Source organism: Parus major, chromosome 5 (assembly GCF_001522545.3).
Source record: "Parus major isolate Abel chromosome 5, Parus_major1.1, whole genome shotgun sequence".
In the NCBI taxonomy this organism is placed as follows: domain Eukaryota; kingdom Metazoa; phylum Chordata; class Aves; order Passeriformes; family Paridae; genus Parus; species Parus major.
In genome coordinates, this window is record NC_031774.1 from 58,572,388 (window position 1) to 58,590,109 (window position 17,722).

General features: G+C 46.4%; 1 protein-coding gene across 1 annotated transcript; it reads right to left on the reverse strand.

Moving 5' to 3' along the window:
- Positions 1-2,370: 2,370 nt before the first annotated feature.
- MAPK1IP1L (mitogen-activated protein kinase 1 interacting protein 1 like) lies at positions 2,371-14,714 on the reverse strand. The gene is made up of 4 exons (XM_015632050.3): positions 14,632-14,714; positions 6,789-6,816; positions 5,525-6,238; positions 2,371-5,068 (listed from the first exon to the last, which is right to left on the reverse strand). Exons 2-4 carry the CDS (start codon positions 6,810-6,812, stop codon positions 5,057-5,059), a joined length of 750 nt encoding a protein of 249 aa, XP_015487536.1. The 5' UTR covers positions 6,813-6,816; positions 14,632-14,714; the 3' UTR covers positions 2,371-5,056.
- Between the last annotated feature and the right edge of the window lie 3,008 nt (positions 14,715-17,722).

The window sequence follows — 17,722 nt, forward strand, 5'->3', positions numbered from 1 at the left end:
ACAAAGTCCCACTGTCATCAAACAGAAAACCTGACCGACCAGCCAACCCCGAGACAAAAGTGTCACACAATCCCAGAATGGTTTGGGTTGGAAGAGACCTTAAAGGTGATCAAATTCCACCCCCTGCCAGGGGCAGGGACACCTCCCACTATCCCAGGCTGCTCCAAGCCCTGTCCAACCTGACTGTGGACAATTCCAGAGATGTGGCAGCTGCAACTTCCATGGGCAACCTGCTCCCAACAACCCTGAGAGGTTCTGCAGGCAAAGGTGACCAAAATATCCTCCCCTACTGGTATCAGCTGGCATTTTCAGGTAACTCATTCCACTAACCTGTGAGAGCAGAGGAAAAGTTACAGGAGCTCATCCCACTACACCAACCTTGGAAAAGGAAAAGCTGGGCCAACAGGGGAGTATCTCAGCAGTGGAGCCACCACCCCACTCCAGACCACACTCCTGGGTCCCAGCAGCAGCACAGGCCCCCAGGGATGGGTGGCTGTGGGTGCAGAGCTCACTCCCTGCATGGCACAAACACCTACAAGACCCACCCACGGGCACATCAGGATCCAAGTCCACTCGGGATGCTCCTGCAGCTGTCTCTGGGATAAGCACACCCCGGTGTGAGACACTGGGAGTTATTCCTGCTGTGTGGATGCAGATTGGAAGCTTTGTGTGAAAGCTGAGACTTGAGGTTTTTCATTTCCCAACACTCAGATACCGGTGCCTGGTGAATAGTGGCTGTTTGGTGCATGTGGAATTGCCCTCTAACAACTGGAATTCTGAGCTTGAGAAAGAGGACAGCCAATATTAATAAAAATATGCATGGAACATTTCATCTGTCCCCAGATGCTCAAGGGCTCTCACTGCACTGAGGCTCAGGACACCCTTCCCATCAAGGTGGAAGGGGCCCCTGCCCACAACAGGGGGTGGAATGAGATGGTTTTTAAGGCTCCTTCCAACCCAAACCACTCTGTGATCACCATCTCTCCCTGGGGACAGCTGGGACTGGCTGGGCAGTGAATCCCTTGATGTCTGGGCACAGCAATAGATCTGGACTCGGCTGCAGGAGTTTGGGCACCTGCCCTCACAGGAGGGGAGCAGAACTGACACATCCACCTGTGGATGAACCATGCACTGACCACTCTGCAAGAATCCTGGAACAGCTTCTACTGCTAACAATGAAATAGGGAAATACCACTGAGAACCACTGAACCCTTCAGGTTGGAGAAGCCCTTGAAGATCAAGTCCAACCATTCCCCCAGCCAAGGCCACCACTGACCTCTGTCCCCAAGTGCCACATGCACATGGCTTTTAAATCCCTCCAGGGATGGGGACTCCACCTGAGCAGCTGTGTCAGGGCTGGACTATTCTTCCCAGGAGGAAATTTTCTTTAACATCCAGTCCAAATATCCCTGGTGCAGTTTAAAGTAATTCCCTCTCCTCCTGTCCCTGTTCCCTGGGAGCAGAGCCTGACCCTCCCCAGCTGTCCCCTCCTGGCAGGGACTTGTGCAGAGCCACAAGGGCCCCCTGAGCCTCCTTTGCTCCAGGCTGAGCCCCTTCCCAGCTCCCTCAGCTGCTCCTTGTTGGAGGTGGTCCCTAAAAATATTCACCTGAAGTTTTCTGGGTCTTCAGGGCAGCAATTAACATAATTGGATCTGCATGATCCACAGGATTATTGATGCACAGGAGTTGCAGACAGAATTCATTTGAGAAATCCAGAGGAAGGGACAATCCCACTGCTGGACACTCAGGATAAAGCACTGCCCACACCCTGCACTGTTCTATCAACAGATGTAAGGATTATTTTTGGACCATGGCCAAGAAAGCTTTTCTCAAGCTCTAAAGTGGATAAATAATTTTGTTTCTAATCTTTCCTGTTCACTGCTGCCATTTTTACCTTCCCTGAAGGGTGAAGGTGTGAAGCAAGGCAGCAGCATTGGCCAGCTCAGTGTGAATTGATCTGCAAGCCAATATATGGAAATGCAGCCACAAGTGATGCCCAAAGGTAGTAGTTCACACTGATACCAAGCCCTGGAATTTCTGTTATTCACTTTATCCCATCAAACTCCTGGTAAGTGTGTAAGATCAGTGGTTTGGGGGTCACTTACCACATCCATGTGTGTCAATCTAGCACAGGAATTGTTCAGAGGCAGAGAAAACACACACAAACTCTTCACAGGTAAAAAACAGTCCCATTCCTCCTCTGGAACAAGCAAGAACAGATCTTTTCTCTCCTAATTACCAAGGAATTTGTGAACAGGCAATAGCTGGGGCTGACATGCTACACCAGAGCCATGGTCGCATCCACATTTAATATCCCTTAGGTACAGGCTGCAAATATCACAAAAGGAAGAGGAAAAACACTCACAGAAGTCAAGTAATTCTGATTTTATATTCAGGCTTTGCAAATCAAGGATGTCCTATTTTTACTATTCATTCAAGGCAAAAGTCTACACAGGCATGTCAAAAGCAGGAATTGAAAAACAGTGAACACAACAGTCTTGAAAATACGTTTAATGTCTAATCTTATACAAAAGTGACAGCATTTTCAAAAAAATATCAAATCCTGTATTTATAGCTTCTCACTATCATACAGCAATATTTGTTTCATCTAAAGAAAATACAGCAGCAGGTGATAATCTATACTTTAAAGATGTGATTGCTTATATTTCGTATTGTAAACAAATGCAGTATGTCAACCTCAAAGCACAAGTCAAAACGAACTCCTCAGCAATTGAACTCAAAATGATGCATAGAAATGTACAAATTCCATTGCAAAAGCTTCAGGCCAGAAGTTGCTCACACTTGACATAACATGTGATAAAGTTACTACACGGTATATAGTGACACCTTGAGTTTTTACACAATAGATTAACAGGAATACCCTTTTCACTGCTATGCAAAGAACTCTGCTCACAAAAACAAAGGGGTTATGAAACAGTTTTCATGACCTCAAGAAATACGAATATACATTGAAAAACATCCCATATATATTGAATTTTAGCCTAAATGTTCCAGTAATAAATCCTGCCTATTTCAGGAAGAACCTAGAAGTCTAGTTACTTTTACAAAACCCCTTTCCAAAAATCATTACTTGCTACTTTTGCTTTATCCTTTCCTACCTCTTCCCATTCCCTGCAGAGACATATGGCCAGTGCAATTCCAACTGGAGTGCTGCTACTGCATGATCCATTCATTTGGAATAAATGTTTTTTCACTACAATGATTTACAGTCTAAGGCTGCAGGTATCAAAAAAGCACTTGAGCAAATGCAGTCAATGTTGCTTATGTTAATTTTTAATTAGTCTTGCCAAGTCTGCTTGGGGGGGTAACTGGGGTTTTTTTTTTAAGGTTAATGAAGACTTGCACTTTTGGTTCTTATTCCAAGGGTTAAGTTGCTGGGGTTTAAGTTGAAATGTTAAAAGTATTTTTGTTCAGCTCCAGTATTGTCTTCCTTAAAGAAAAAAAAATAGACATTCCTTTGCTATCAGCTTTCATGACGTTGGATTGAAGCAGCCACAACTCAGCTGGCTGCTTTCTCCTGCAAAAAATACTGTAGGACTTTGCCATAAAGGCTATTGGCCACCAAGGAGCATCACCACCAGGTCACCCCATGTGCTTTTAGAGCGTCCATCACACGCATGCAGGAAGCCATGAAGGTACTGGAAGAGAATTAACTCGTGTTCACAGTTCCATGATACAAAGACTCCCTAATGAGCTACCATGTGAAGCAAAATCTGTTCCTAATTCTACCCACAGAGGCTAAGTTAGGAGATCCCCAGCTGGGGAAGAAACAAACTGTCCGTGGTCCAAGTGTAGGCCATGAAGTACCACCAAGAGACGTGGCTGTGTCTCGGCAAACCCCTCGGATGCGCTTGGCACAGATATGGCAAGAACACAAAAGCTTAGGGCAGCGCTCCTTGGGGGAGGCAGCTGCACAGCAGTGCACAGGCTTCCTGACATTCAATTTCTCCCAAATTCCACCTACTCTGTGAGGTATGCAGACACCCAGCTGGGAACAGGGGGCTGCTCCCAGGGACAGCAAAACGAGACCCCCCTCTCGCCCAACCGCGGCAACGAGGATCTCTGTCGTGACACAACTGTGCCAAAAACTGCTGGGAAGGGAATGCTCAGGTTGGGTTTTAAGCTCAAGTTCAGTTTCCAGGGACTCTGAAAAAGTGTGCCAGGTTTACACAACCCAGCAGCCAAGTCAAATTTGAAATGACTAGAACCCAGGTCAGAAATAGGGAAGTACCTACGTGGGGATCAGTTTCTCTTTACACAGACCAAGCCAAACTTCCAACCACCACAGAATGAGAACTGGCAACAGGATGTCCTCATTTGCATGCATAAAACTCACATTTTGCTGATTCAAAGTTAACTGCACATCCAGATTATTTCACTTGCACAGGAATGCCTGTTTGTGAACACCAACAGTGTGCTGACAAGTCACACCAAGGCTTCCAAACGTGGCTCTTCTCCTCCGTAGTCCCAGACCGAGCAATTGGTTTGAGTATGTACAAAATGCTGAGAAAACCTTCGAGTTCACATGCTCTGTCTTGTTAGTTTGAATTACTGTAGCATGTTCAAAAATTAGGTTTCTTGACTAAAATGTTGAAACACTTTCTCTATTGACTTTTTAGAATAACCTGAAAATAGACAAAATATGACTATCCATCCGTTCAATGACCAGCAGGAGTCTGGCAACGTGACTTAAAGCATTAATGGAAATTTAAGAATTAACTTTGAATTCCATGGGCCTGATTCTTTATAATCCTTACATGGCAACTCCTGTTTTTCCAAGAAATACTTGCCAACATAAGAACCACAGGTGTGTTAGTTGATTTCTTCTCTTTGTATTTCACTTGATTAAACCAAATAATTATGCCAGCATATGAGCAAGGTAAATTGATGTAAACTGCTCCTTCATACCTCAAATGCACATACAAGAGGCAATATTCTTCATAGCCCCATACATTACTGAAACAAAAACTGTAAAAATCTCTGTAAGTAGTGGATGAAGGTGGAAAACTACAGTATTTTGTTGCCCAGAATGTGTTCAGCGGTAAGGCTGCAAGAGATAATAAGTCATGGTCAGTACAGGCTCTTCACACAGCAGTTCATTCACAGTTAAATATTGTTAATTAATCACCTTAATTTAATAAGGATTAATCATCCTTTTATTTTGTTATTCTCTCCTTATTGCTCTATCGGTAATCTCTCTAGATTGAAAAGATCAGAATATTTTCTCTTTCAGAATTATTACAATACTCTCCTCGCTTTGTTGGCTTTTAGAGTCTTTCCAAGCAGTGTAAGACCACTATAATGTGAGACATGCTCCAATTAAACATAATTTAACCATTCTAGTATATTTAATATTTAACAAGGTGCTATTATCCCACTGACTCGAGGAATAAAACAGGTGTGCTGAAACTCCTTACCTGCACTAATAGGTTTTACACTACTCAACTTCCCCGCTTAAAAGTGAAATAGAGTAATTTGAGACCTAGAAAAATTAAATACTCACATGGGGACCACCAGGCATTGATGGAGCACCAGCAGGACCAGATGGCACTTGAAAAGGATTAGGGGGCGTAGGATATAGTCCTGGAGCTGGATATGATCCTGTGGGTGGAGGGAATGGGCCGGGCGGTGACGGTCCCCACGTTCCAGGCGGGACCGTACCCCACGGTACTGTCGGCGCAGCCCCTGGAGTCTGGGTAGGAGCGGAATATGGCCCGGGGGGTGGATATGGCATGCTGGGAGCAGGATACTGCCCTCCCATTGTTGGTCCCCATGCTCCAGAGGGCATGGATCCCCATGGCCCAACAGGAGCAGGAGGTGCAGCTGGCTCTGTTGGACCTCCGTAAGGTCGTGGAAGCTCTGGAAAGGGCATATTTGGTGGAGGATACTGCCCTGGCGGGACAGGACCTGGCACAGTTGGGGGTGGATATGGACCACCAGGAGGAGGGCAGGAGGGTCCAGTAGGAGGAGGAGGAAATGGAGCAGGCGGTCCCGGGGGCATTGAAGGATACATTCCCGTGGGAGGAGGTCCGAAGGGCACACTGGAAGCCGATGTGTTTGGTGGCAGTCCGGTTGGAGTCATAGGGGGGGCGCTGGGGTTATTCCAAGGGTTGGAAGCCGGCCAGCCCTGCGGAGGCTGCCCGGGCTGCTGGCCAGGCTTGGTGCTGCTCACTTTGGAGGTTTTAGCAGGCGATTGGTCTGGTAAAGCATCTGCCAACTGAAAGACAAAGAGCCGGTGAGAAGGGAAGGTGCCCGGCGGAATTCCCGGCTGCAGACATCCCCCCAGCACAGCACAGCACAGCCCAGCTGCCGGAGCGGCAGGAGGAGAGCTCTCGGTGGCGGCACAGATGATTTACACAGATGATTTACACTCGCTCCTGTGCAGCTCCTATCACTAAGGCAGCACAGGCGTTCTGACAGGCCGCAGTTAAAAAGCCAGAGATAAAAGGTGACCCACCACACGGAACAACAAGCAACTGCAGCACAAAGCTGAAAACATTTTCCTAGATTTCCATTACGACTATCCTGATGCCATGAAAACACAGCTCCTTTGTTAAAAGTCACAGGAGAGAACCCACGAGGCACCCAGCAGCTTCTGATGTTTAGTCCAGGGATTGCTACATCTACCCAAAAGGAAAACACCACGACTGTGACACAGAAGAAATCTCTCAGCTGTCAGCTCCCCTTTTCCTTCAAAAAAACTATGTCAGCTTTTGGAATAATCAACACAATTGGCTGATCTTCAGGAAAGAAAAACTGTTACTTACCGAAAAATCATCAGTTCCAGACATTGTGCTGAAAAGTAAGGTAAGATAAAGTGAAATTTGTTGAAAATAATAAAGGTATTTTTAAGCAAGACTTCATGAGACATCTACATTTGTCTCATTTGGAGCACAGCAGGTGCTGAACCGGCAGCATCTCTTGGTGCCTTGGTTGCACATTGCCTCTGGCCCACGGATCAGGGTGATCACTGCCCCTGGCTGCTGGGACACCTGTGCCAGCTGCTCCTTTAGGGATTCCTGTTCAGTGAGCTAATGGGAATTAATTTACTCTTTTGTTTTTTAACCCTGGATTTATTGCTGTCCCAGCTGCCTCCCTGTGCTCACAGAGCAACCCAAACACCTTTCTCTGGATGAAGTTTCCATGAAAAGGGAAGTCCTGAGCCTCCACCTGCCTCCTCTCAGACAAGTGCCACACAGGATGTAAATGGGTCACATTGCAATAGGAAAAAATATTTCAAGCATTCATATGGAGCATATGGAGCCTGCCCAGACAGGGATGCCTGGGAAGGATTCCAGCTGTTTTCTGAACTGGGATTCAGAAAAGGTATAGCTGGATTCTTGTGGCTGAAGTCAGTGCCTCTAAACCAAAACATGATTGAATCGGAGAATCATGGAATGGTTTGGAGGGGACATTAAGGTCACCCACTTACAACTCCCTGATGTGGGCAGGGACACCTTCCACTATCCCAGGTTGCTTCAATCCTGTCCAGCCTGGCCTGGAACCCTTTCAGGGATCCAGGGGCATCACCACCCTCAAAATTCCTTCCCAGTATCCCATCCAGCCCTGCCCTCTGGCAGTGGGAAGCCATTCCCTGTGTCCTGTCCCTCCATCCCTTGTCCCCAGTCCCTCTCCAGCTCTCCTGGAGACCCTTCAGGCCCTGGAAGGGGCTCTGAGCTCTCCCTGGAGCTTTCTCTTCTCCAGCTCTCTCCCAGCCTGGCTCCAGAGCAGAGGGGCTCCAGTCCTCACAGCACCTCCATGGCCTCCTCTGGATTTGTGCCAATACTTCCACATCCTCCTGATGTTGGGGACCCCAGAGCTGGAATCCCCACATGGATCTTACTGCCAAAAATAAAAGAACTATAGCTTGCTGATTGTTTACCCTCCAATTATTTCAGAATAAATAATAACACCAAGGGCAAAGGATGCTTTTATTTACATTCACCAACTCCAGCAAGTGACTACAGAGGTGTCACTAATATGCATCCGATTTCCAACCTCTCCACACTTCCAAAAAAATAGGCACCAAAAAATAGGGACCAATGAGCCATATTAACAAATAACCAGAGGTGAGAACTGTTAAAAAAATAACCCAAGAGCAGTCAGAAAGTTTTAGGGGAGAGTGTAGGATCCAGAAAGGAACATTAAGAGGAGGAAAAATGTAAAATAGAAGTCAAGAGTACAAATACTACTGCAAAGATGGTTCCCACAAAACATAATCCTTGAATTCCCCTTGTTGATGGTGAAGATCTGACTTCCAAGACAGAGAATGGTCTCAGAGATGAAGGTTTGTATGAAAATAGATCAAATAGGTTTATAAGCTCCTTTAGGTTAATATATATTTACATTATTTATACATTCATCTCTGAAACTGTACTGTAAATTTATTATCTACACAATCTCCTAATCTCAGGACAGCTCTGGATCAGAACAAGGGACCATTTATCTCAGCATCCATTTTATCTGAATGATGACCAGCAGAGAACAACAAGACCAGGAATGACACTCACCCCAACACTTCAATGATTCCAAGCTCAGACACTTCATAAGCTTTAGGTAATTTCCATGGAGCAATAACCCTCAAATAATTCCTTATTCACTAACACATCCAGTTTCCTCACTTAGATGAGGGGATGTCTCATTTGCCTACCTCAGAGTTGTTCCTTTAACACCCACTGGCAAGGAACTCCACAGGCTGCTATTTGTTGCACAAGAGCCACCTCCTTTTTTTGTTCTAAACCTGGATTTTACTAGTTTCACTTGTTGCTCCTCCATTCTACCAGCTGAGGAAATCAGCAAGTCTATTCTTATCCACCCTGCCCATGCTGATCATTATCCTAAAATTTGTTACCATTTTCTTTCAGCTGTCTCTTCTCCAGGCTGAGCTCCAGTTTACTCCCCTGACCCTCATGCAGCAGCTATTCCATACCTTTGAATATTCTCCTCACCTCAATTAAAGGCTTTTCTAAGTCTTTGGGATCTTTTGGGATGAATGACAAGAAAGAACCACAGAGAACTGAAGATGTGGGATAACCATTGATTTATACAGTATCATAATTATGCTCTGGTTTGTCTTCTATTTCCTTCCTAATATTTCTTAATTTTTCAGCTGCTTTTAGATCCCTATGGAACTGACACTTCTGTGGCAATATTTCACTCCTCAGTGTCAAGGGTCAGCCCAGCATTTTATATGTGAAATTATATGCACCACTCTACATTTATCTACTCTGAATCACAGCAGATTTATTGCCATTGAATTATTTCTGCAAATTTATTACCTAATCCTTACTTTCCTGAATGACTTTGTATCAACAAGACACTGCTCATCTCATTTCCCAAGTTATTTATGACCACATGGAACAACCCAGACCTCTGTGGAAACACAGTGAACTTTTCAAGTTACACCTAATAATTTAAATAACCCTTTCAAGAAATACCTTGTAATTTAAATAAACCTTTCAAGAAATGCCTATTAATTTAAATAAACCTTTCAAGAAATACCTAGCAATTTAAATAAACCTTTCAAGAAATATGTATCTACAAAGTTGTTGGAATTCAGTGCCTAATTGCATGAATACAAAGGTTTGTTAAAAATCCAGCACTCATTTATAACAGCAGTAGTTCTTTCAAGTGAGAACTCTTTGTCTCAGATGAGGAACATGTTCAGATCAAGGACTATTTGTTTAAAATTGAGAAACCAAATGAACTACATCAGGGAAGTGGTTTCTGCTCCTGTTATTAACAGCTCATCTGTCTTGAGTTTCTACCAGAAACTCAATTTATCTTCAAGAAATACCTCTTCTGCTAAGAATTCATTAATTTTTGCAATTAACCACATTCAATAATAAGCTGGCAGGTGCTTTTTGGTGGTACTGTAGTTCAATTTACTTCTATGGACAGAGAAGCTATTTAATATAACCCCAAAATAAGGGAAAACAATCATTAATATACTGACAAGCACAAAAAAAACACTTATGTAATACATAAGTGCACAGATAATCATCATCATCATCAAGTTATTAAAAAAAACACCACCAAAACAGGTCAAGAGAATCCTGATTTCAGGCAGATGGAGAGATGGGGTAAGACCAACTGAACACCAGATCTATAACAGATTGAAAAAAATCCACAGAAGAAGTTGGAACATTTGCTGCGAGGGAGAGAAGGAAGAGAAGAAATGAAACTAAAGGAGAACTCAGATGAAAATCCTGTGATCTGTCACAAGAGTGTCAGAGAAGAGCAAATTCAAGTCAAGCAGTGGGTGAACAAGGTTTAAACAGGCCTGCTTCCCAAATATCAACTAATATCCCAAATATTTGTTAGCAGATCATTCCCAAATATTTCTGTGCCATGAAAATGAATGGAACAATTCTACTGCATGATTTATGGGAGGGAAAAAAAAAAAGAAAGGTAGTTAAGCATAGCTTATAATGAGATTTAGTGGCTTTTTTACTTTGGCAAGCAGACAAGAGCAACATTTGTTGGCAACATTTGGGATAACTGAGCCCATGCCAAGCATGTCAAGGATCCTCTTGCAGACAGGATGGCCTATTTCAGGGATGTTTTTTAAACAGACATTTAATCTGGGTACTGCCACCTTCATTTCATAAAAAAGAAACTGAAATTACCCTTAACATTCAGACAACATATGAACTCATCTGTACTTAAATCTGGAATCTATATTCCATTCAGGTTGTTCAACACTAGTTAAAGAATTCCAGTCAAAACCTTACAGGAATATCAATTATATTATTACAATTATTGCCCAAGGCATTCAAATGCTCACCAATCAGACTCAGAGACAGTGTCAGACAGAAGACCTCCAAGTAACTAAATTTTGAAGTCCCTCCTGGTCACACATGGGCTCAAGATTTTAGAAAAAAAAAACCACACTGAATGGGATCTTGATGGGATTTTTAGAGTCATCAGAATTAACAAATGGACTCCTGAATTAACCAATTATCTCTTGAAGCTTTCCTGGTGTACAAGCACTGTTATCAGCAGAGAGAAACCCCTTAATGTAACAGACATTCATTCTGCCACATGTAAACTCTACTCCAAATTATCTTCCCTGCAGCTGGGATGCAGAAAGAGCAAATGGAAGGAGGGTTCAGGAGTAAAAGTCATTTGGCAGGGAGCAGAAAAACAGAGCTGGCAGCATTCAAAGTGAAGTCCTGCTTGCATCCAGCGTGCTATAAGATAAGATTCCCTTTGTTTTCTGAAGGCCAACGCCCCTGGAAACATCTCTGGCTTTCCAGAAGCCCAGAGCCTGCCACCTCCAGCTCTGCTGGTCAGGGCACCACCTCTCAGCCACCTCGGAGCACATAAACAGCCAGAAACACGAAACTGAAACGAGGGATGGAGAGAGATGATCAATGCCTAAAAAAAAAAAAAAAATAAAGACTGCCAGGAGCTGAATCGCTCTCACCCTTTATCCTGAAGAGCCATGAGAGGCAGGAAGGACTTCACTGCACCTGCCCAGAAATTATACCCTGCAAAACCTTCAGGCCACAGGTTAAGGCCTCCTGAATATCCATGAGCTGCTCCCAAAATCACCAGCAGGTAGGTGAGATGATGGAGGCTGCTGGGCTCACGCTGCACTGGGAAGAGAGGAAGGCTGGGAAGCACAATTCCAACACGGATCTGGCAGGAGAGTTCTTCCAACAGCGTTCACAACCAACTGGTGACTCTCAGAGAGGTCTGTGAAACGCCTGTTTCTGGAAGCGTGGTGCTACGTGTGCCGTGCTAAATCCGTCCTACTAAACAGCTTCCACAACAAACCAGCTCCACGCTGGTTTTTTCAGCTCTAAACCCTCTTGGATTGCATCCATCTCACTGAAACTATGGATGTTGTGGCAATTTTTCCCATGCTTTTGCCTTTCCTGGCTTTTATCCACCATCAGTCCTTACAGACCGTCTTTAGGAAGAGCTGTCCAAAGCACTTTTTCTTCCTTACCCAAAACTAAGCATCAACTGCCTTCCTATTTTTTTATTTTTTTTTTGAGTTGTATGACATTTTTCCAACACTTGATGTGCCAGATTTAGTTCCTGTCTCCAAGATCATCTTTCAAACACAGAAAAAGGTTTTCTGGATATGCAACAGGGTGTGCTGCATTTCCACTGGGTGGCACGGCTGCCTCGGCAGAGAGGTTCCTTTGTCACTCTAACATGACTAATTCCTGCCAGCATAACCTCATCCACGACAGGATTTCTGCCCACATAAGTGTAACTACCTAACATAGCACACGGAGAAAATGGAAGAGACACCAAGTCTTTGACAGCTTCTAAATGTTTTCTAAAATATGCAAATTTCTGCAGCTTCAGGCATTAAATATCAACACTTCAGAGCCGGCCTTTATAGAATTCCAGAATGGTTTGGCTTGGAAGGGACTTTAAAGCTCATCTTATTCCACTCCCTGCCATGGGCAGGGACATCTTTTTCCACTATCCCAGGTTGCTCCAAGGCCCATCCCCTTCCAGGGATGGAGCAGCCACAGCTTCTCTGGGCAACCTGTGCCAGGTTCCCTCACAGGGAAGAATTCCTTCCCAGTATCCCATCCAACCCTGCCCTCTGGCAGAGGGAAGCCATTCCCCCTTTCTCTTTTGAACAGCCCCTCTCTATCTTTCTTGCAGACTCTTTTCAGCTACTGGAAGGCCACAATTAAATCACCCCAAAGCCTTCTCTTCTCCAAGATGAACCATCCCAACACTCTCAGCCTTTCCTCATAGGAGAGCTGCTCCAGCCCTCTGATCATCTTGGTGGCCCCTCCTCTGACCCTTCTCCCACCTTTAAAGGCTCCCCAGTGCTCACATACCATAAAATAATTTGGTGTGTCCTGGGTGTTTATCCATTGGGAGAATAAAGCTAATTGACAAATGAAACCAAAAGCTACATCATCAGTGGCTATGAGAGGTTTGGGGATATTTCTGCCCCTTTCCCTGTCTAAGTGAAAAAATGCCAGAAGTCAGTTTTCAGATTTTCAGGACAGATGTCATTAACACCAACAACCAAATTGTGGCACTTGCTATAAACTGTCAACTACCAAAAGAAAATAATTCTTCAAAAACAGAGGTCCTGGCAGTTTCCAAGACCTGTAAAACACAAAGCCATAAGGATCTGCGATCTGTGCCAGCTCTTCACCCTCATCAGGCCATTCAGTTTCACAGCTGCCTCCCCACCAAGCCCAGTGCTGATCCCTTCATCTGGTCCCCAAACGCAGCCAGATGGCCCCACACCCGGCAGGCATGGAGCAAAAGGAGGTGCCTTGTTTGTGTGCCAGCTGTGACACAAAGTCAGGGCACAACAGAGACTCCCCCCTGCCAAAGATCCCCCCTGCCCACACCAGCCAGCCCCGGGAATCCTGAAAAAGATCTATTAGTCCAGCAGCTTGGAATGATTAAAATTGATCTTCTGATCCAAATTATCTTGAGAGCTACAGAGCTTCACTTCATGGAACCCCAGAATGGTTTGGGGTGGAAGGGACCTTAAAGCTCATCTCATTCCACTCCCTGCCATGTGCAGGGAAACCTTCCAGAATCCCACGTTGCTCCAAGGCCCATCCAACCTGACCTTGCACACTCCCAGGGATGGGGCAGCCACAGCTTTCCTGGGCAGCCCCTGTTCTCCTCTCAGGCATTACCAGCTTAGTTATTTTAATTGTTTTGGATGAAATAAACACTATGACTCCAAGGAGGGACAATCAAACAGCTTCACTACAGGGCTTTGGTGTGCCACCCCCTAAAAAAACATCAAACCCATGTGTCACATTCCAGCTGTAACCCCACCTGACACACAAACCCAGACACCTTTCTGCTCCTTGGCAGAGGTTCTTCGCCAGGAAAATCGCTTTTTAGGATTCACACCTGGCATCTTTCTTCAACTGGCACTGTTAAAATGCACTTGAACGAACTCAAGCTTCAAAAATACTAAGAATGCCTTCCAGGACCGGCCTGATATTGATCACAATTTTTTCCCCTGATCTCCACAGGTCCTGGGAAGGGCAGTTTCAGGGTGTGTCATTTTGGTTTCAAAAAGACAAAGAAGCTACTTTTGTTCTTACACACCGTCGACATTAAGGCTGAGTACCGTCACATCAGCACCGATTTTCACGGAATTCACCTGGAAACAAGTGTTCCGCCAGAAACAAAACCTCTCAGGCAGGCAGATCAGTATTGGCCCTCCCCTGTAAGCCAGCTGTCTTAAATACGTTAAAATCTGGTAAACCAACTTGCCATCAACTCTGAAAAACTGGCTTTCCCGAACCCTTCTTTAGAGAGGAATCTTTAAGTTAAAGTCACTTATATGCAATCCACGCTCATTGATGCGCTCATTAATAAACTACGACCACACAACACACAAAAAAAAGCCGAAGAAATATTTAACCCAGCCAAGACAGCGCCGCCGCCGCCGCTACAGAGCCAGCAGGCCCCGCCACGAGCGACCCCCGGTGCTCTGCAGGGACCAGCACCGCCCGCCCCCCGCAGGCGGGGCGGCACCTCCGGGATGTCTGAGGCGCGGCCCGGCGGCTCCCCGGCCGCAGCCCCCCCGCCCTCCCGCGCTCCCCGCGGCGGCGCAGGGCCCGTGCTGGCGGCGGGGCCGGGTCGCGGTACCTGTGCGGGGGGAGCCGGCGCAGGCCCGGAGCGACGCGGCGGCCACAGCTCCACCGCCACCGCGACGGGCACCGGAACCGGAATTGCGTCACGGCGGCCACGCCCACCCCGCCACACCGGAGGGGCGCGCGCTCGGCCACGCCCCACTACGGCCGCTGTGTCACCGGCACCGCCCACCCCTGTCTGGCCACGCCCCCTTCGTTCACGCCACGCGCGGTAGCGTTCACACCCAGCCCCGGCCACGCCCCACCCATTCCCCGCCACGAGCATGCGTCATAGACCACGCCCATCACTATTAGGCCACGCCCATCTCCGCCCAGAAACCGCCGCGCTGTCCGGGTGGGATCACGTGACAGCGAGCGCGGCCCCGCCTTTGCCCGGCGCGCGGCGCCCCCCCGAGGTCATGTGACTCATTCCTGAGGGGACGCGGCCCGGTGTCCCTCGCAGTGTCCCCGGGGCTCTGAGAGCTTCTGCTAAACAGCATTTCACCACCGTTTGCACAGCTTTCATTAAAACAAATAAAATAAAGTGGTATCTTGATTTGTCGCCCCCCTCGTCCGTGAACCAAAATCTGCGCCGTGCAGTTCAAGAGCAGCATCAGAAACCAACAAAGCAAAGCGCTTCTGTCCCTTTATCGGGAAAAAAAAGGCAAAATATTCTCCCCGTAAAAAAAAATATAAATATCAATTTAGTTACTAAGAAATTAAACTGTTATTTCTATGTACAAGGTAAATTGCCATTGATGGCTCCAGTAAAAGCTCCAAGAAAACTGATTTGTTTAGATCCACAGCCGCCAGCACAAACACTTCAGAAGCTGCACAACTCCTGTCATGTTTAACAGTCTAATTAATAGTCATATAAACAGTGTAATTAATAATCATATAAACAGCTGTTTGTCATGGATCTATATGACTGCTGAAAGTCCAATTCTGATTTTCTTCTCACTCAATAAGAACGTCTGAAGTTAATCCCAACAATTCCACCGAGTTCCTGAGAGCTTTGTCCAAACTTTCCCTGAGCTCTGTCAGCCTTGGGGCCGTGACCCCTGGCTGGGATTTCACCTCATCTTGCACAAAATCTCACCAAATTTTCATTTTAAGTTATCCCAAATCATCCAGTTTTCATGTTCCAAACCTAAAGTTGCACGTAAAAATCTGCGTTTTCCCTTTGCCCTCTCCCTGTGTGCCTCTGTGTCCCCAGCCCCCGTGGCAGGGCCCAAATACGCGGAGTGGTTCCCTGCCCTGCCCTTCCCAGCTATGGCACTAATCCCGAGCCTTTCCATGCCCGGCTAATTCCGTTAAACTCAGCAGAAACGCGGGCACAGGCGATGCCCAGCACATGCCGACCCGGCCGCTGGCGCCCTTCCCTTGAGAGTGAGCATCTATTTGTGCTTTTCAAGGTCATTATTTGGCTGTTTCTGAAGTAACAGGGAAAATTCAACGGCAGGAGCAGGAGCCGGGTGCTGGTGGCCCAGAAGCCACCCGGGGCCTGGGCTGCATTCCCAGGAGCGTGAGCAGCAGGCAGAGAAAGGGAACCTGCCCCTCTGCTCCAGTTTCCTCAGACCCCACTGCAGTGTTGTGTCCAGCTCTGGGCACCCAAAATCAGAAGGAAGTGGAGCTGCTGGAGCAAGTTCAAAGTAAATCCAGGAGATGCTCCAAGGGCTGGAGGCAGCCTGAGAGAGCTGGGGAAGGGAGTCGTTCACTTGGAGAAGGATCCAGGGAAAGCTCAGAGCTCCTTGCAGGGCCTAAAGGGGCTCCAGAGAGCTGGAGAGGGACTGGGGACAAGGGATGGAGGGACAGGACACAGGGAATGGCTTCCCACTGCCAGAGGATGCTAGGTTAGATCCCACTGCCAGCTTAGATGGGATATTGGGAAGGAATTCCTCCCTGTGAGGGTGCTGAGGCCGTGGCACAGGGTGCCCAGAGAAGCTGTGGCTGCCCCTGGATCCCTGGAAGTGTCCAAGGCCAGGTTGGACGGAGTTGGAGCAACCTGGGATGGTGGAAAGTGTCCCAGCCCATGGCAGGGGATGGAACAAGATGGTCTTTAATGCCCCTTTCTACCCAAACCATTCTGAAATTCTATGAAAGCTGTAACAGGAATGAAGCTGCAATGTTTTTACTGAGTAATTTTCATAAATAATTACTACCAAAATTAAATGGGCATTTGCTATAGACCCCATCCCATAAGGACATGACAACCTGCCCGCTGAATTTAAATAAAATTTAGTCTGGAATGGAAAATTTAGGCTGACTTCACAGATCCTTCACAATTGCCTTTCTGAGTCCAGCGATCACTGGGCGTTCCTGTAGGAACAGCCCTTTTGGCGTGGCCTCGTTGGCAGAAATGAGCAAATAAGAATGAGATCAATCCTCCTCCCAGCTGTGTTCAGGGCACCTTTGCTTTTCCATGCTTGAAAGGGCAGCGCTGTGGGCAGCTGCTGCCGTGTCCTGGGCTGCCAGTGGTGACAGCAGGAGTCCCTGGAGCTTGATGTTTCTTCCTGAGCAATCTGGTAGTTAGAAACCCTAATTAATGAGCAAACATGCAGCCAACAAACTGGGACTGCAATAGCACTTTTAATCAATAATCTCATCAGCTAACCTCGCTGAGCTTCGTGTTAGGACCACACAATATGTAGAAGCAGAAAAGGATGATGAGTTTTTGAACTTTTCCCCTCCCTTGGGCAAATGAAGCTCTTCAGCTCTGTATGTGTATATGCTGAAGGTGGAAAAATCAGTCCCAGGATGGTTTGGATTGGAAGGGACCTTAAAGACCATCTTGTTTCAGCCCTATGCCATGGGCAGGGACATCTTCCACTAGACCAAGTTGCTCCAAGCCCCATCCAGCCTGGCCAGGAACACTTCCAGAAATGAGGCAGACACAGCTTCTTTGAGCAGCCCATGCCAGTGTGGAATTTACATTCAATTGATTAATTTTAGTGCCAGGAATAGGTCTTGGGAGGGGCTAACACCAAGCCCTGGCCACATCCTATTGGAAGATGGTACTTTGCACACTAAATTATGTAATGAAGGAAAAGTTGGGATGAAACTGTGAATTTAAATTATTCAGAAAGGCTGTTTGGTGTAATAATGTG

Coding starts and splice junctions, on each gene's coding strand:
- MAPK1IP1L (XM_015632050.3), bottom strand. CDS start 6,812: ATGTCTGGAACTGATGATTTTTCG. Junction 6,239..6,788: donor CTGGAACTGATGATTTTTCG/GTAAGTAACAGT, acceptor TTTGTCTTTCAG/TTGGCAGATGCTTTACCAGA.